At 41.9% G+C, this 20,098-nt stretch overlaps 2 protein-coding genes across 9 annotated transcripts in view; one reads left to right on the top strand and one right to left on the bottom strand.

Moving 5' to 3' along the window:
• Positions 1-10,217, top strand: part of LOC106017775 (uncharacterized) — a 116,379-nt gene extending 106,162 nt beyond the window's left edge. Inside the window, exons 7-8 of one of the 2 annotated variants that reach the window (XR_011810455.1) lie at positions 149-2,179; positions 7,614-10,217. Coding sequence is in view for 1 of the 2 variants with exons in the window: in XM_072040480.1 (XP_071896581.1) it covers positions 149-238 (90 nt within the window). In the remaining variant the exon portion in view is untranslated. Of the gene's footprint in view, positions 1-148; positions 5,091-7,613 lie in introns of those variants that run through there. The other variant, XM_072040480.1, reaches the window with a different exon arrangement.
• ERBB4 (erb-b2 receptor tyrosine kinase 4) overlaps positions 1-20,098 on the bottom strand; it is a 564,466-nt gene that overhangs the window by 20,542 nt on the left and 523,826 nt on the right. For all 7 annotated transcript variants that reach the window (XM_072040464.1, XM_072040460.1, XM_072040461.1 and 4 more), the window contains exons 21-24: positions 10,214-10,369; positions 7,434-7,509; positions 5,353-5,499; positions 2,057-2,154 (exon numbers count right to left, since the gene is read on the bottom strand). In XM_072040464.1, coding sequence (XP_071896565.1) covers positions 2,057-2,154; positions 5,353-5,499; positions 7,434-7,509; positions 10,214-10,369 — 477 coding nt within the window. The remainder of the gene's footprint in view (positions 1-2,056; positions 2,155-5,352; positions 5,500-7,433; positions 7,510-10,213; positions 10,370-20,098) is intronic.

Raw genomic sequence — 20,098 nt, 5'->3', positions numbered from 1 at the left:
CCCATACAAGCTCAGTTTCTGACCCAAATTCTGTCAAGGTCTGATGTATTTTGTGAAATATCTCAGCTATTTAGGCTTGCATGTTGGGGAAAATAACATGGCAACTGCTGTGTTTGGATGTTTGCTTTATTTTCATTTGTATTTTTAGGGACTCGGTGGGCTAAATTTCCCTCTCATCCATATGGAAAGTTCTGCGGAACGTAACAGAGCTGAAAGCAATAAAAATCAAACTGGGTAACAACAGCAGCAACAACGAGAAGTATTTTTTACTGAAACGGCATTTACAAGCCGGAGAGGCAAATCATGGCTGTGCTTTGCTCAGTGCCAAAAACCATCAGAAAAGGCAGCTCATGCCCTAAACGCCTAACTGCCCATAGAAATGATACTAAATTTAACTGCATGGATCAAGAGTGGCCTCCCCCTCCTCAAGAATTACTCTACCACGTGTGAATTCAGCAGGGAGTCATGGCTGCACTACAGCATTCATACAGACCTGTTTAAAAGCTCAACAGCAAGCTCATCATTCTTGATGGCCTCTGGAGGGAAGGGGGAATCACAATGGCAGAGATACCAGTGCAGTGGAGCTACCCTGGTTTCTCTTCAGGACGTACATGGCCCATATTGTCTGCAAGGATCACTGGAGAAGAAGCCTAGCGGGAAGGAATACCCACTAGACTATATGTAGTTGTAACAAGGGAGGGAAGGGCAGGGGAAAGGGAGGCAGGGAAAAGAGATTTTGAATGGGGAAACGTGTCCTTTTAATGAAGTATTTAAATCAGACTGATTTTTTCAGTCACTCATAACAGCTGAACCTACAATTTAGCACAGTGGGGAATACCACAGGAGAAATAAAACACCGTAATTCTTCTTGACCAGCATTGTACTTTCCAAATGTATTTTACTTCTCCTCAAGTTGCAGGAGAGTAGCATATGTTGGCGCTGTGCAGTAATACACCTCGTGCAGGCTAGCATGCCTACACAGTGAAATGAAACACTGTGTGATGAGACTACCACTAGTCCCAGAAGCAGTCAGGAGGCATGCAAGTGTCAGCCTGTGCTTCTGAAGAATCTTCAGCGTGAAGCTAAGAACCAGCTGGACTTACCTCCACACTGTACTCCATGATGTGGAGGTGATATGAGTGTAAGAGTACGTGTGTCAAACTGATTTCATGCTTTGGTCTCTGGTGTTTCAGCATCACCCTACTTCCTTTAGTTTTACTTTACTTCCATTCGCACTGCTCACACACTAGGACTTTCCAAAGACTTTACCAAATGGTTAGATTCATTTCCCATGGTTTGAGATTGAGATGTAATAAATAGAGAACTCCAGGTTTCTGCAGGATGTGGGAGCAAAAGATAAGTCTACACACATGTGCAGGGTGTATGCAGTTGTAGCTAGATTAGTTAACAGATGAGTCTGTGCTGGTATTGCCGCCGTGTCACAGTGTGGTTTCGTATGTGATGAAGCATGTTGGTGTGTATCACACAGCCTGTGAAGCACTACAAGCAGCACAGAGCCTACACAGCCTCTCCAGCATGAGGCACCCATGTGACACAACTCCCTGCCTTCTGAGAAACCTTTACGTTTAGGCAAAATATGCAAAAAAAAATATGCTATGCAAAAACAACAACGACAAAAAAACAAACACAACGCAACCTCAACAGTGCAGGGAAGTTTCTTTACAGGATAATCCCCTGACATTTAGCCTAAGCAACTGTAGAACCAAGCAAGTCCTTGCTCTGAAGTAGGTCCACTGATGGATAATATTTCCACCACTTTCATGAGAGAATGCAAATTACTCAGCAACTTGTGAAGATAGAGCTTGTGTACGTGGTCACAAACACAGACATAGGAAGTGAATTTCAGTTGTTTCTCCTAACTTCTGAGATACAGACGCTGGCTATTCTACTTTACTACTGTATAGTACTACAGTCACGGTGTTTGATTTAAGTTCAAGAGCATTCTGAACTCCCAAAATTCAAAGGCAATCCCCTTAATAATCTAGTTTGATAAGCAGATTTTTTTTTTTTTTTCTTTTCCCCTAATGTTGCTTACCTGAATTACCAGGTACCTTTGAGGGTCTCGAGCCATTCTAGAGAATTCAGCAGCCAGCTCCTTGAATTTAGGCCGACTGTCAGCATCAATCATCCAGCCTGGGCACAGATCAAAGACAACAAAGTAAGTGGTTACTTGTCAAGGAAAAAAAAGCATTAAGTTTTTAAAAATGCAAAAGTTTGAAGTGAAATGATGTCCTTGATAGTTCTTTCCTAGAGAAAAAATGCAATAAGGAGCCTGGGAAAACCAGAAGGATGGAACTCTGATGCCTCTAAAGTGAAAACATCTGGTCCCGGCCAGAGGAGACTGGATGTTTCACACTGCAAGGGTTTCTTAATTTGCTCTGAGTTCCTGTTCCCCATCCCAAAAAATAGTCAGTAACAAGGCCTTGAAATTTTTTTTATTTGGCCGTTTAGATGGCAATTCTGACCATCTTTTATTATGGATCTGCCTTATCTGTAATATAATTAATCTCCAATCTCATCTGAGCCTAGTGGGTTTATTACAAAGTCACTGTTAAACACATTTCTTTTAACTGAACTACTGTTCCACAGTGGTTTACGTTACAAAGAGCTGTTTGACAGGACGACTGACTTCCCATCCTGCCTTTCAGTTAATTCGGCATTCATATATCTGCATCATTAACACAGACCTCACACAAAGCATTAGAAGCTATTTTAATTGTGCAAGGGTGATTCTCTGCTCCTTTGTTCTCCCACAAACATTCATTAGGAACAACAGTTCTCAATCCCTTCAAGTGTTTTCTGCAAAACAAGCAAGTAGCATAGGCAGTCACTACTAGCAACTAGTTTATCTCAGCGTCAGCTTTTTCTAAGGGAAGATTCTCTCAGCAACTCCCCAAGAACGCGTTCTCATTTGTCAGGGAGGCAAAATGAAGCAGGCCTTATCTCCTTCATAGCCTTTAACTGAAGAAGCGACCAAAGCAACAACAACATAAGCTATTATAAAGAACTCCACACATGCATTACAGGACTAAGCCTGTACATCTAGCTGGGACTTCCCATCTTCCAGAACAGTCAGTCTACTAGGACTTCTTTTGTTCTCTGAGAATAACCTCATACTCATTAGAAATCCCACCAGCTTCAGTATATTTGCACTTGACCAACATGAACCCCTTGTACTGTTCTGGTGATTTCCCTACCTGCATGCACTTATGTTAAAAGGTCTGTGATAATTCAAGCACCTTTCCTCTCTGTTTCCCAGATCTACCTGAACATGTCGAGACTGCTAATTGTTGTATGCATGGTTCTGCAGCATTTATTCAGAAGTAACAGGAAAGTACCGGTGTACTAGTCTCCATCCTGAAGTCACCAAGACATGGTTTAATTATTTGGTTTCTTTAGTAAGACTCACAGAATTGTCTTTAGGGTAGGAATGTGATATGAAGGAGAACTGATCTATTAACTAATATCACAGAATTTCTAGGTTGGAAGAGACCTCAAGATCATCGAGTCCAACCTCTGACCTAACACTAACAGTCCCCACTAAACCATATCCCTAAGCTCTACATCTAAACGTCTTTTGAAGACTTCCAGGGATGGTGACTCCACCACCTCCCTGGGCAGCCCGTTCCAGTGCCTAACAACCCTTTCAGTAAAGAAATTCCTCCTAACATCTAACCTAAAACTCCCCTGGCGTAACTTTAGCCCATTCCCCCTCGTCCTGTCACCAGGCACATGGGAGAACAGGCCAACCCCCACCTCGCTACAGCCTCCTTTAATGTACTTATACAGAGCAATAAGGTCACCCCTGAGCCTCCTCTTCTCTAGGCTGAACAAGCCCAGCTCCTTCAGCCGCTCCTCATAGGACTTGCTCTCCAGGCCCCTCGCCAGCTTCGTCGCCCTTCTTTGGACCCGCTCAAGCACCTCGATGTCCTTCTTGTAGCGAGGGGCCCAAAAAAATACAAACAACTCTTTTCTAAGTAACATTGGAGGTTACCAAACATCTCCTGTCCTTGTATCAATATGTAACAGAATGGATAGCTGATGTTGAAAAGAAAATCCCTCTCTACCTCCCTATCACAACTACCTGGCTGTAGGAACCCAAGGGGGTTGGCAGGCACCAGGCAGTGCTGGTGATTCAAATCTTGCCCGTTTTTGGTATGCAGAGCCCGAATTACATTAAACCACACTGAAAATTCCCCCACAGTACTCTACTTAAGTGTTTGATGGAGTCACATTATTCCCCAGTCTTCGAACTACCCTGAGAACAGGGTAGAACATAGGATATGGGCAGTTCTTTACTGTCTTAAACTTCAATATGTCCAGAACTGAACCAGCCCATACTATAGATGTGGTGTTCAAATTCTTCACTACTACTAAGCAGTGTAAAGCTCAATACTTTAACAAAGGGTTGGGGTAGGAAAAGAAGAGATGAAGTACTGCACATTCCAAATGCAAACTCCTGAATGCATGAGGGCGTTCACACTACCAGCTTCATGAACTGCTAGCAACTCTACCTGTATTCAGAAAAAGCTTATTTACCTCTGTTAGTGTTATTTTCTTTGTGTTTTTGTGTACAAGGCAAAAGGGAAAGGTCCATAGAAGATGGATGAGATAGCTGTATGTTAATCTCACTTAAATTAAGTCAGAAACACCAGAGAGATGTCCCTAATTCTTTTTAAATTAGAAGCATAGCCTTAGAGAATATAGTCACTAGTGTAGGTATCTTGAAGATAAAAAGGGTAGGAAGAAACCAACTACAAGTTGGTTTCCTTTTTTGCTGAAGTAAAAATACCCATAAATTATTATACTGGACTAAGAATGACAAATCTCCTTTCTGTATCATTCCTTATATTAATTTTGCTTTTTATTATTACTATTACAATAATCAATTCTTTACTAACAATAAAACATTCATGCTTTCTTTCCTCAGTATTTGGAACTAGCATTTCTCCTCCCAACCTTCACTGGCTTAGTATCCATGTACCATAATTATGTTTAATACTATCTTTTTTAACATCAAAATCAATTGTCATGGAAATGACAAGGGTTTACAATAACAATGACACAATTTTGACTTCACAGCAAGAATTTGAGATAGCATCTGACAGTAATAAGAAGCTAACTCAACCCTTCATGGCTGAATTCTTATATTTTGCAACTGCAAAAAAATGTGTACACACTATTTAAATGGAATTTACAGTATCTTGGGAAGCTTTTGTTTTGAAACAGCTTGCACTATTACCCAGCACTGTCAGAAAATATAGATGCAAATATTCTAAAATAGCATTCTTCTCGCACTGAGCATGGATATTAAAAACTACAATTACTTACATTTCACCATCACCATATAAACGTCAATAGTGCAGATTGGAGGCTGGGGCAACCGCTCTCCCTTCTCCAAGAGGTCAGGGATCTCTCGAGTCGGGATCCCATCATATGGCTTTCCACCAAAGGTCATAAGCTCCCAGATAGTGACTCCTAGACAGAAGAGTGATAATATTTGAAGTCATACTACTCAGATTGACACACAATTTCTTACAGCTCAGTATTGTGGCCCAGTTCTGGACTGCAGTCTCTTCATTACCAGGGCCTGTGAAAATACTCAAAATTTGGTTTGCCATTTAACAAGCTCCAGAAAGTGGTGAAATGGCACTTACTGTTAGGCTACAAAAGCAACTTCCCTCATTTTTATTGGCATAAAAAGCAGCATGATAGATCTGAGGCACAACAGAAAGGTCTAAGACAAATAAATGTTGGGAAAGTAAATGGATGCAATATTAAGAGAATGTATCTTGCTCTTTTATCATATCAAAAAGGCAAATGAATAGCTGATGTACTCTGTTGTTTTCAAGGGAAAAAAAACCACAAAGATGTTCCCTAACTCAGGGCATCAATTTCTCACAAAGGTACAGCACTGAATAGTGTTATGTCATTGTCTTTGCCTTCTAAGTCATTCACAGGCACTTGTATTATTACTTTTCCTTAAAACACCTTATGGATTTGAGTTATGATACTGCTGTGCTTCAAAACCAAGATTCTCTTTTTGAATAGCCATAGGATTGGTTTTGGCATCAGAGCTGGAAATAAAGGTCATATATCATAAGCAACAATTTGTCACCAAACAAAATCTTAAATATTGAAAATGCTTCTTTCACACCTGTTTCTTTGGTTTTGTTCTTATTTTATTGCAAAGGTCATTTAAAACATGCCTCCAGATCAGTAGCCATATTTTGACAGCTGTCATACTAATGTGAAAAGCAGTGGGCAAAAATACATTATGTATAAAACACGTATTTAGTTCAGCCTCATTCACCTCTTTGCTGATGTTCAATAACTGTAACTTGTCAAGTCTTTTTGGTTTTGTCCTTTCTGATTATAAATATTCTAGGCTTCCTGCATTTAAAATGAATTTCATAAATGAAGGCGTGTTTTTTCGTAAGTGATATAGGTTGTGCAGAATTTGAGTAGAAACAGCAGCTTTACATGATCAATTTAATTCTCATATATTTTTCTTAGCTGAATAGAAGAGGGCAGCTACTCAGTCACAGCAAACAGTGTCTTTTGCTGCTACCCACAGGTAGAAGTGAGTAATGAATAGAGGAGTTGCATGGCTTTTTGTTTCAAAATGATATGGCAACAAGAAATGCAAATAGGAGTCTGTAAGCCCCAGATACATTCCACTTACAAAGGTATATAAGATTTTATTAGTAATACCTGTGTGAAGTAAACAGGCAGGGAGCTAAACACATACGGCATAGAAGTTCATCAGGATAACACCATTTCCAACATTAAATGAACATCTAATTCTCAAATATTATTTTTGTGTGTGTGGAGTTCACATGAACTGACCTGACTAACCAATTCCAAAGTTATCTGTGAAATTAAACCCATGCGTGTTTTAGTTAGCTTGGAGATACCGTCTCTTTCTCTTCTTTCTCTTACTATATTTGCTCTGTATTATGGCAAATTCCCTTTTATCTGACTATAGGTACAGAAATTCCCATAAGTCTGAAAATATTTTTTTGACATTCATGACTTTTATAGTTAAGATTTTCAAAGGACTGCTGGAAATTATGACCTGCAGCTGTATTTTTATGAATCTGTGGCTAAGCTGAAAGAAGCCTTCTTCTGTCATAATAATCATCCAAATTTCTACCAGTCCAGACCTTACGGCAGTCATCCCAGCAGGGACATCATGATAATGTATTTTTGTGAGCAGGGAAGTAAGGTAGGAGACAAGTAACAATTGCTGTTTAGAGTTACACATTATTTAAAAAAAAAAAAAAAAAGTAAAAACTACTAGAATTAACTCTTCTTTCTGAAAGAAAAAAGGCTATCTGTAACACAGTAACACAGCTTGGTTTAACACATAACAAGATACACATATTTAAACTAATCACGTGAAGATTTACCGTAGCTCCAAACATCGCTCTGATGGGTAAATTTCCTGTAGTGTATACACTCCAGAGCCATCCACTTAATTGGCATCTAGGAAAAGACAAGAAAAATGCAAGCTTAGAAATACAATATTAAAACAATAAAGCTGGATCGTGTACGTACATAACAGCTTTCTCCCCATTTTTTCTTTCAAGTGCAAGCTTAGAAAAAAAAACAGCACTACCCCACAGCAGAGGAAGTGGTCATCCCTGGGCTCTAGAATGGACTTTGACTCAGTGAACATACAGAGGTGAGAAATGCAAACCAGTTACCTGCAGAACTTTTCACACCATCTGAGTTTCATTGATTCAGGTAGAGAACAACTTGCTTTTTCATCATGCCTGTGTAAAGTTGGGACCTATGTAAAAATTCCATCCAATCCCCTTAAAAAGCGCAACAGAAGGTAGAACACAGAAGCTCTTCTGCCCAACAGTTTGCAAAACCTGGCTCTGCTATCTTGATTGCTCTCTAATGAGGCTAGTTAATAATGCAACGTCCATAATACTTCACAGTCCACATAATCATCATCAGGGTAAACAGGCAATAGGGAGGATTTACTGTGCTTAATTTCTAACTTGTAATATTCATTAGGAACTTAGCCTTCCCAATTGTCTGTATCATTACTGCAGTGAGAACTGTTGCTCTAGAAAACAAGTCAGAAGTCCCGAGATAGCCTCTGGCTGTGAATCATCACTGGGGGGAGCTTATCTCTTTCCTGATAGGAAAGGGTGTGTAGGCAAATGCAAACCCTGGTTTGGAATTAGGGTTCTCCCTCTGGAGTTTGTGTTAAAATGAAATTCCTGGTGTTTTCTATTTCTGACCTGGGCCTTTGAGGCTCAGTCTTGAAGTCCAGTAATTTCTAATAGACGGACACTTAAGTGAATCTTACCTGGCATGGACCCGTACAGGTCCCCTCTGATTTAGAGCTATGCAACATGTAGTGGAATAAATTGAAGAGAGATGTAACTGCATGCGAAATCTGAACAGATGGTGGGTGTAAAAGCAGAGGATGTGTCTTCGTTCAAACCCTTATGAAAACACCTTCCATGAAGTTGACTAATGAACATAACCTATACAGTTATGGCAAAAATAGCGCTCTATTAAATGGTGGCTCAGCACTTGTAAAGACAGTTCATCCTCCTCCACCAAATTCCACAGAAGCGTACTGCTTTCATTCCCATTAAACATGGTTGGGTTGTTTTAAACTGGAGCAAGTGTTAGAAAAAGCAAAGCTGCATTGTTCATCACGGGATAACTTGGCCTGGAAGGGACCTCAGGAAGTCTTGAACCTCAGGCTCAGAGCAGGGTCAGCAATGAGATCAGACCAAGTTACTCAGGGCTTTAGCCAGTCTAGTTGCAAAAATCTCCAAGAATGGAAACTGAGCCGAACCTCTCTTAGTATGCTTACAATACAATGTTAAACTGCAAGTGTTTTCTGGATCTAACGGCATGTTTCTGTGGAACTGGGAAGTGAAACATCTGATGTGTAAATCCAGTTCCAGAACGCCCAGCAGCGTGACTGGTCTCACAAGTCCAGGACAGGATCTAACAGCTGTCAGGGAACAGCTGGTTTGGAAGGACCAGCTCATTTTCTGTCATTCACTGCCTGATGGAGGCAAGAGACAGAGAAGAGGCAGAAGGGTTACTGAAGAGGGGATGAGAGAACTGAAAGCATCAGGGAAGAATGCCAGAACTCCACCTTCCTTGCCAGGAGGTCTCTTTACTGGGGGAAATGGGGAAGCACTGGTGACTCCTCTCAACCTCTCCTTGTTGACTGAAGTGCTGATGTAACCCATGCAACAGCTGCCAGGGGCAGCAGCCACACAAATAAGGCAGCAGCCCAGCCAGGAAAAAAAACATGAACTGGCAACAGCTGTTTTTCTCACAGAAGGGCATAAATGAGCACAGAAAAACACAGATAGAAAGTAGATAGGAAGCAAAATGAACACTGGGGAAAAGGAACGACAGGAGAGGCAGAACCCCTTGGGATTTTGTGACAGGTTGATTTGTGGAATTTCAAAATGTTGAGGGAGCAGCTGACATCAGTATGCAACTTCAGCCTTCCAAAATTTATAAGGTATTAATCTGAAAGCATTAAAGCTGGGGCAAGGCACTGTATGGTAGTTCTGCTGTATGCAGAAAAGTAATATGGGCAAATACCTGGTTTCAAAATTATCCTGAGGAAAGCTTTTTAGTAGTCTGGCATCCAGCATGGTATTGCAGACTTGAACTGGACATGAGAAATAGCATCCACAGGCTCTTCCATGGTGACAGAAGGGGTGGCTCTTTGCTAAGCAGATGTAACTCTCATATGCTACAAAAACAAGCATGGGCTGTGGCCTTCCTATTTGTTTTCTGTAAAATAACCTGTCTGGGAACCTGGGACTGCAAGTTGTTGAAGTCCATCCTGACCAGAGAAAGGGACTTGGCAGAAGTGCCCTAGAACATCAATCACTCACTGAACTGACTTCAGAAGTCTTCAAGACAAGATACAAAATGGAACTTAGGAGCAAAAGCTAATTCAGGGTGTGGAAACTGTTCTGACAATTTTATTTCTGGACCTGGAGAAGCTTACTGAGGAAAAATGAGCAGATTTCACACGTACAGTTCACTGCCAGAAGACAGGGCTTTGCTAAGTCACTGTCAGACTTCCTTACAAAGATACAGTCTGCTAAAGATACACTGTCCTAACAAGTAGCTTCAGCAGATTTGTAACAGTGGCATACGTTTAATTCCAGACAAGGAAAATCCTCACCTTCCCTCCATCAGCATTATATTCCTTCTCATCCCCTTCCAGAAGTCTTGCCAGGCCAAAGTCAGTGATCTTCACGTGGTTTGGCGATTTCACCAAGACGTTACGGGCTGCCAAGTCCCGGTGCACAAGTCTCCTCTCTTCCAGGTACATCATTCCCTGAAGGAAAAAGAACAGTAAAATAATCTTACTTTTTTTCCTTTTTTCTTTTTTTTTCTTTTTTTTTTAAATAGAATCTTTGTAGGATCTGGTTCCTTTAATATTGGTCACAGTGATTAAGTAACAAACAGAAATTCAGCATTGCCCTTGCTCTGAGCAGGAGGTAAGATCACATGACTCTAGGTTCCTTCCAATTTGAACAATTTTATGGTAATTGCCAAAAACTAACAAAACAATCAAAAAACAGCCACTGGTATCTTACTCAATCAAGTTTAGAACCTGAGAAGGTGAGACAAAGGAACTAAGTATTACAGCCCCTAGTTTTCAGACAGGAAATCTGAAGACCAGAAAGATTAAGTGACTCAGCCAAAGCCCCAGGGAAATTTGGCCAGACTGGGAGATAATCCCAGATCTTCCAAGTTCCAGGCAAGTACCCTCAATTCAAGACAAAGCTTCTTACCAAATATTTTGAGCTGGACACAAATTTTCAGTACTCAAAGTGGATTATAAGGAAAACAATTTCTTATCCAAGGGTTGCAATCCACTTGCCTTTTTAAATTCCTTTTACTTTTGCATGTAGTAGTGTGGTAAATCACTAGATCAACAGATGTTCGGGTTTTTTTGTTTGTTTGTTTGTTTTGTTTTTTTTGAGCATATACGTTCAGGTACAAGTACTATCGTTAACAAGCCCATCCAGCTGCCTGTACGTGTAAGGAAATATGCCTGGCTTTAACCTTTTTCTTACTGTGATGGAAGACAAACCACGTACTGTCAGTATGGCACACAGTTGAACACCACAGCTTGGTCTTAACTAATTATATGACACATAAAGGATAGTCAGGTAGGGTTACAAGCCTGTTATTTTATTAAAAGGCATTTATGACATTAACCATCATTATAAGAACCTACAGATGAAATTACACACTTGATAATTACCCTTAAGGTATCTCTTAATATATTAGCTCTGTATAATATATATGGTAATTTTAAAAAAGTCATCGTTGAATACCAGAGAGATCATATTAGCCCGTAATACAGATGATAATTCAGAAAGTCACAGGCAGTGATTAAAATAACCAGATTACTCAGTGTCATGGGCCAGATTTTATTCCCTCTAGCAATGAAAGAAGCTCACGCATCCCTATCTCTCTAGATGTTAGAAGGACAGTGCATATGAGTAAGCTGCTGTTCATGGTCACCAGGCCAGAATGCAGCCCGTTCTGACAGACCGTGGATGTCTTTATGAAAAGCATCAAGTGGAGTTCTGAACTGCTCTGGCATTTAGGTGAAATATTTCAATGCAAACACCACTGAAAGATTTGAGAATGTGTGGGAGATCATTTGGCATAAACACTATTTCACTGAAAGGGGACACGGGCTCTTTGGCACACAGCAAACAGAAACGTTTTTAAAAGCACTGCTTTTTGAAGCAAACGCCCTCTTGCCAACTGCAAATCAATGCTTTTGGCTGGTTCTGTTCTGAGAACATCACAACTCTACGTCTTTGAAAGCTTAATGGTTTTTGACATCAAATTAAAACCTGTTGGAAAAGGACAAATCTTAGGGGTCAAACAGTTGTGAGTTATACAAACACCACATCATGAAACCAGAGGCACCGATGGCTTAGCAGAACAATTGCCAGCTGAAGAAATACAACCAGAAAAAGACCACGCGGTCAAACAGCAACGACACAGTGTAACAGAGGAATAACAACCACAAAAGTGGTCCCATAAAATCCAGATGAGAATTCGTATGAGTCCTGGTTTCACATCTCTGATGCCATGCAGTAGCCAGAAATGCCTCAAGGCAGCATCAGCACTGCTTAGAAGTGCTTTGTGAGGCAGGTGGAGGACAGTGGCCTCCCAGCCTCACGTCCCTGCCTGGCATCTTTCACTGCAACAACAGAGCTTGTCCCAGTGCAGCACGTCCAAGGTGCTGCTTACACTTCCTTTCTACTTAGTTTGGAAAATAACTCACATTGTTAGAATGAACAGAAGTATCTCTAAAGCATCAAAGGCTTGAGAGAACTTCCCAAACCCTTATTTGGTCAAAATTCTCAGAAACGCCTCAAAATGAGGGGGAAGAAAATGAAAGGCCCAAACTTGTAGAATGGTATTTGCGAGCAGAACTTGATGAGGACACAAGACCCTGGAGAATCTAATGAGAGAGTTCTGTTGATATCAGAGCACACTGGAAGCAAATAAAATTGACATTTTTAATAAATTAATTTGTACCTAGCATCATTGAAATTATATGAAGATATTGCAGATTTCTTCTGGCAGAAACAAAGAAACAGTACTTCACTCTTGTTCAAATAGATGGCTTCTGCCAAGGTTTACCCTCTTTATCTTTAGCTAATGACAGGAATGGATGAAAAGGAGTCTAGAAACATCCTTCACTGAAAGAGTTAAACAACCAAACCCTTAAGCATGCCTTCTTAGCCTGATTTTACCATCTTTACATACTTAATTGTCGAGCACATCTTAAACCTGTAGAGTAACACTTTAAGATGTTTTACTGTTTATTCTACTCATTCATTTCAATCGTACACTATTATTAAGTACTTCCTTAGTAAAACTACATTTATTCAATCTAATATCATATGATGTTATGAACTAGACAGATTTCTCATCAGCAACCTGAATACTGTTCCTAACCAATACCGCACCTGGTTTTCTTCTTCTGTGCAGGAGGGAAGAAATATCTGTGTATCATCTTCCTTACAGTTTACTTCACCTCTGTCAAACAAGCTTCTCGGGACTTCTTCCCACCTGTGTTATTTGCAAAGCCAAAAACAAGCTGTGTAGAGTTGACAGCTACAAAATCCTCTGCAGGTCCATGACCTGCAGAAATGTAAATGCTCTTAGGAATACCCTGTTGTGAACATGTTTGATTTTCCTGCTATCCTACCAACAAGCTCTAAAAGTGGATGATGTAGGTGGAAGAGAAGTGTAGCTATAATTGTTTTCAATAAATGAAATTATACAAGCAGAATGAAAACAATCTAAAACCAGAAAGCTTACAGTATTCACCGCAGCAATAGTGTCAAAACATATACTGTGACAAGAATCATCATTTGAAGGCATTTTCAAACCTAGCAGGAAAAATGCTCTATACGTATCCGTAATCTTTTTACATGACACACTGAAAGGGTAATGAAAAAATACCATCCGTATTACACAGCTGGTGCCACCACCACCCAGCAAGCCCATGATCAAATACCAACAGGACACTTTGTGAGAGTTACAAGTAACCTTAGACCCAGACAATGAAAAGGGATCTGTTTGTAAAAATGACACTTTACAGCCTGATCCAAAGCACACCATGCCGTGCAATTTGCAGTGTGATCTGCGAGGCTGGGGTTCTCTAGCTCCACTTACGACTTGGTACGTCCAAATTAGAGCTATGCAGATCTCAGAATTATTGAAGTATAAAATGTCCAGACAGTAATAAATGTCTCACCAGTAGATTAATCAGAGGGTCCACAGCAGAGCGGGACTTTTTTGTTGAAACCACCAAGAGGCAAAAATTGAGTGTTAAGCCATTCGGGATCAACTGTCCCCTTACCTCTGAGGCCAGATTCATCTTGCACAACCGCAGCCATCAGCCATGACCCACCCATTGCCGGTACTTCCCCCATCCCCGTCATGACACAAGTTTCCTTGCAGAAGATGTCACTAGAAATGTAATTACTACTAGGATGCCTTAACATGAAATCACTCTCTGAATCAGCACCTACTGCTATTAAGAAGTCAAACAGTCACTGCAAACAGCTGAAACATAGATGTTCAGGAAGCCCCTTTGGAATTGCAGTATGAACAAGGAATAGCCTTTTATCTTCCTCAGCTGCACCCCACTGCCAGAGTCATGTATGATAACAAACCTGTGCTATACAAATCCTTACCTGATATAAGTAGCATTAAAAACACACAGATCCTTTCTATTCATGTGATAATGCAACTGTGAAAATGTAAATTCTCCTTTCAGGAACAGACACATGCTTTTGCCAAGGCTTCAATTAGTGCTAAAGGTCTTTTGTCCTTGCCTGCACAATTACTAACCTGACCTGGCTGGCCCACGTGTTATACATTTCACACTGCAGCAGGGAAACTAATAGCAATGCTGAGGGGCAGAAAAACAGGCTTTAGGTGAAGGCGGCTTTGTTCCAAGAAGGGAGGTGGACAGGAAAGATGTAAATGGGCACTGGGAGCTTAACTCCACTAAGAATTTCCTTCCTATTACTCTGCAGCCTTGATAATTTTCTATATAATAGCCAGGGGAGAAAATCAGCAGTAAAACTAGCTGAGGTGAATCCTGCTCTCTTCCCACTGGCTTACTCTCAGAGCTGGCTAGGAATAATACAGAACAGAAATTGCCTTGTTGAACAGACAATGAGTTAGTAACTGAGAGCTATAGGAGAAGAAAGACTTTCTGATTTTGTTATGGCTGTTTGTGAAGTCTCCAGGACTGTGGACAAACAGATCACGTATGGTCATTTCAGGACAGTCAGGCACGGCCATGCTCTTTCCACAAGAAAAATGACAGCCTGGAAAATGAGGTAATATGTAAATGGCAAAAAGTGAGGTGGGACAGTAGAAAGGAGACTGTGTGTCAAAAAAATCCGAGGGAAGAGAGAAAAAAACATGATGGGACAGCTCTGTGACCTACCAAGTGCTGCGCTGAAGCAAGAAGTATCAAATCGGTTCATAAAATACGAGGCCTTCTAGTGCTGCGGACATCTATAGAAGACTCACCAACATGGAGTTAGTGGTGGAAATAAAAGAATGAAAGGACTTTTTAAAAAAGCACAATGAAGCTTTTCTGGGAAGTTATGGCTCTGTTCCCTAGGATGTCTTGCCTTTAAGATGTGGTCACAATTTGCTGTTTTCTTACTTTACCACCAACATTATTTTCTGCAGCTGTCATTTGTCTCCCAGTTCCTGAGGGCAGTTTTTGAGTGCAGCCTCCATTTGTACAGCTCGCAGTGCTAAGAGCTGCAAGTACAGACTGTTTCAGATGCTGGTTTTTGATTTCTTTCACTTTCCTGGACTTTTCAGAGTCCCACGCTCCAGCTGAGGATGCTTCTGGATTCCTCACAAAGGTTGCAGCTGTAGTTCAGGGGATGTCCAACTCTCTGAATTGACAGCCTCGCCTGAGAGCTCTTTCCGTGAGGCTCATTTCAGGAAAAAAGGCATTCATTCAACAGATTTCAAGCAGGTATGTACTTTCATTAAATGCAAAGTCCCTTTGGGATAATTACCAGAGAAGAACTGAAGTGTGTTGAATCACTAACTAAAGTTTAAGCATATACATATGGCTTTGCACGATGCAAGATTTAATTTTGCAAGACAGTTCCACTGAACAAAATAAGTATAAAGAGATTCACCTACCCCAAGAACTGTAGCAATCAATACTAGCAGTCAGGTATACTGTAAACACTTCCTTTGTGTGGCTTTTTGCCGATTTCAACAATAAACATTATTTTCTCTCTACACAGAGAGAATGTTGATCTTAACCCATCTTCAGCAAGCATAAAGAAATTAAGAACAGACTTTCTTCAATAATAACTTCCACCCACCAAAGCCAGCACACATGGCAGATCCATCAAACAGGTAATGCGAAGAAGAAAATTTCAAGCCCAACTCAAATCTCACGGACATTAATCTCCAGCCTTGGAGACTGCCCTCTTTTCATCCTAATAACTTGAGGCTAGCTTAATAACAGGAATCACTACAGAAAGCTTGAAATGATCATCTTTCCCCCTGCTCACCCCATGGAAGAAGTATAATTTTACCCGGGGCTAAATATGCTTTCAAGGAAAACGCGGTGCCCTTTGTTGTCATGAGCAACCAGAATCATCTAAGTAGCTGTTACTCCAGAGATAGCTGTGGGAGGGAAAAACTGACACTGCTCTGAAATACACTGACTCAGCTGCAGAGGTGTGATTTGTTATGTAGGTCTGCTTGTGAAGCTGGGTCTGAAGGCCGTCCTCACAGCCAAGGGGAAGCGAGGGATGCTAACAACTTTAGTCCAAAGCTGGCAGACTGAGCTGGGGACTCGCACCTTCTGCTATGTGCTCTTCCACTGGATTAGGTGCCAAGGTTTTCTGAAAATTTCCAGAGTTCAGCCAACTCAGGTAAATTGGCGAGGGAGATCCACTGCTGTATCCTGGCCTGGATTGTTGGCCTTTTTGGTAAATGGTAGACAAAGAAAACTTCTGTCTAGCGTATGACATAGCCATGGCCAGGAACAGGCAGTGAAACTTTGCAAGACTTGCATGCCAAGCTGTGTGACAAAAGCAGTGTAAAAGCTGTGTATTCATAGTCACTGATAATCCCTTTTCTCAGAGTCCTGCAGTGGCTTTGCTAAATGGCTTCTGGACTACATAGTTCAGAGAACAGAAAAGCTATCTCAAACCTATCTGTATTTGACTTAGGAGACAGGATGCCAGCACAGCTGGATTATTACCCCTATGGAAAGATAACTAGTATGAATACGACTCCTGGGCATCTAACTCAAGCTGGTTCTGCCATGAGAAATTAGCGGTGATGTTCTGCACACAGGTTAATCCTGTATCTCTCGTCTGTCTGCTCACACACAGGAGTATGACTGCACATCACCCAACTCAGCCGAAGCACAAAATCAACATGAGCTGGCTTCTTACCAACCACAGGAGGTCACATGCTACCTGTGGCAGTATAAACACGCTGGCAGTATAAACACGCATCAAAAGAACAAACTTTTTGGGGGAAGAAAAGTCTATACCAGGTCTATGCTCTGCATCATGCACCTGCTGCGGTATATCTGATCCAGAAATAGGATTCCTAAAGCATGATTTACTGCTTTGCTGAGCTATGGCCCAACACACAAAATAAAAAAGATACTAAGGCATAACGCATCAAAACAAAGTCAAGAAGCAAAAAGGAAAGGAAAGAGGCGATGAGGCTAAAATTTAGATGAGAATTACAGGACAAATGCAGGCTACTCCACAGTGACGTGTGATTCATAAAGGGGGAGTGAGGAGGTAGAAAAAAGAGAAGCAAGTTCATAAGCTTATGGCATTTCCAAGCATAACTGACTGGGCTGAGAAGCCATTCTGATGGGCCCAGACCCCCTTCAACCCTAAATTAAAATCTCAGGAGTGTCTTCTCAGCCCCTTCAAAGCACAGATAAATGGGTTACCACTGAACTGAGGTTGTAGTGTCCTTAAAACTAAGCTATCTGTCCCGGGTGGGTGTTGAGTTCCTAAGGTGTCACCAGAAGGAGAGAGTGTTCCACTGTCATCATCAAACATCTCCCCTGCCTGACCTGCTGCAAGAAGTATGAGTTGCCTCCCTGCCTCCCTCAAATTATGCAGATATCTAGATGAGCTGGTGCTGAACATAAGAAGTCTGCAAAGCACTTCATGTTCCTCCCATGAAAGATGTTACATAAATATATAAAGCAGCATAAGTAATGAGAGACAAGGCAAGCATTTCAATACTGCCCGCATTGTGTCTCTGAGTTCTGGTCCCATGTACAGGCACAGCTGCTACACGGGCTTTTAGGAGAAAATTCACTCTTACACATGAAGTTCCTCAGGGAGGCAGCTGTGGGGTTGTATCCAATCTCTGTTTTGTAGTTGACCCAGACACTCACCGCAGTGATTCCTTAAGACAACTGAGCCCAAGGTGCTCTCCTACAGCAGTTTTAGAGCCTCCACCCTGAGCAAGCTGTGTATGTGACATGTCCCAGCCTCCTGGGCTGAGTGGACACAGGCTACAGCAGTCTCCTATTCCCAACGTGCTCAAGAGGACAGGGATGTTTTCCTTTTACCTCTGAAGAAAATGACCAGGGCTCAGCTTACTGCACTGCAGCCCCAAGAGGTGAGAGAAACTGCAGGATGTGGCTCTGCTTATAATAAGGGTATCACCAGTAAGGACACGGTAATGTGGATACAGCTCTGCAGCTCCTCCACACCCTCGCTAAGCCAACAAAGATGAGATGCACAGATGTGCTGTGCAGCAGAGACATGCCAAGAGGGTTTCTGACCCTCCAATTACTGCCCAGGACCAACAGCTGTAATAGCAAAAACTTAATAAAGTCAGGGACTTGTGAGTAAAGGGTCACCCCGGCACTTTGATAAAGTACTTAGCATCTGATGCCTCCCTGCTAGCTCTGCAGTATCTGCTTCTCACAAGGGCCTATGAAGGTGACCACACAAACCAGTCAGGTGTTTTCAAGAGACTGTCCTTTGGGTGCACTGCCCATGCAAGAGGCGAAAAAAAGCAAGACAAATGTACCAAGGGTCCCTGTGTAAGCAGAGGACCAACTGCTCAGACACAGATTTCTGTTCTACCATGGGGATGCCCTTCCCTAGATGTACCGAAGGACCTGGGCTCTGCGAGTCAGAATTTAATGCCTGCTGTGTCTGGTAACACTGACACAACTCACCTTCATCCAGCAAGCCAAGAAGTACTTAGCACTGCTTCAGCTGCTATGTGTTGCCAACATCCTTCACTGTAAAAAAAGCCTTTAAGTAAGAACTGCCTAAAAACAAACTTACCACTGCAAAACTCCCCTTGCTGGGTAATAAACACTCACTGCCAAGTAACTCCAGCTAAGAGGCTGGCGGGAACACAGACCCTATGACAAAGATTGGGAATTACTGTTTCCAAAGTGAATCCTGGTAATCTGGGCTACACATGCCAGGAGCAGAATGTACCTGTCCTCTGATCTGGGGAGTGCTCGGAGACTTCAGGTGTCAGCTCGCAGTGGGTCACCAACTCCTGACAAGTGTCTGATGTTTTTCAAAGGGGCAGCCAAAGGGAGAGGTATCAGTGCATTAATGGTTTCAAAGAGTTTCCGACTGCTGTTCTCTCTCGGCCCCAATGCTAGAGCTAGCTGAGCTCCAGCTTCTTGCTCTGAAGCAGCAGACAGACTGAGCTTGGAGAGTTGGCAGCATCCGGAACAACGCCTTTCCCACCCCTACACTGCCCTCCTGCCAATACAATTACAGTCGGGAGAGTATATTGTGTAGTGCGTTCACTCTCTCCAAGAAAGTGTATTTAAAATGGATTACTTCTGCTCCTTAGGCAGGCGATCAATAGAGATGTGTAGTGCAATAAGTACAGAGATGTCTGTGGGCTGCAGCACTTATCCTTTGTGTCTCTTCAGAAATTAATTAAAAATCAATGAAGTGTGCAGCCTATTAATAAGGAGCCTCCACATTAACCAGTACAAGCCCAGCCTTCTCTCAGTTTCAGAAAGAACGCAGCCACCACGCAAACACATCAGAAACTCGGCAGTGCTTCAGACAGCACGGCGAGGACTGTGACCTTGCACTGCTGCTCCCTGCGTCTGGCTGCACTGCGATATTCTCAGCTTTATGCACCCCTAATAAACTATTGGTGATGTGTTTCAAGCTGGTTAAACAGGCAGACTTGGGGCAAGCATTTAGTCTTGAGAGATACCGTGCTGGCTTTCTAGCTAATGGTTGTCACAAAGCACAGTCAGCAGCACAGAGATCCAGCAAGCACCTAACGGAGGGCTAACTGCACCTTGTAATTCCTGGAGGTCACTCGTCGGATCCGAGAGTACCTGACACATTCAGCTCTCTGACTTCTTTTCCAGCAACCTGAGGACTACTCCTTGCCACCTGCTCAGTGCTTAATTACAGCGAAGGATGGAATTTGCCTGGGCTTAAAAGCATCTGGGCAGGGGCTGGAGAAAGGCGTTCTTGTCACTGGT

Source organism: Anas platyrhynchos, chromosome 7 (genome assembly GCF_047663525.1).
Source record: "Anas platyrhynchos isolate ZD024472 breed Pekin duck chromosome 7, IASCAAS_PekinDuck_T2T, whole genome shotgun sequence".
Classification (NCBI taxonomy): Eukaryota; Metazoa; Chordata; class Aves; order Anseriformes; family Anatidae; genus Anas; species Anas platyrhynchos.
Note: the sequence above shows the minus strand (reverse complement) of the source record. Positions and strands in the feature narration are given on the sequence as shown.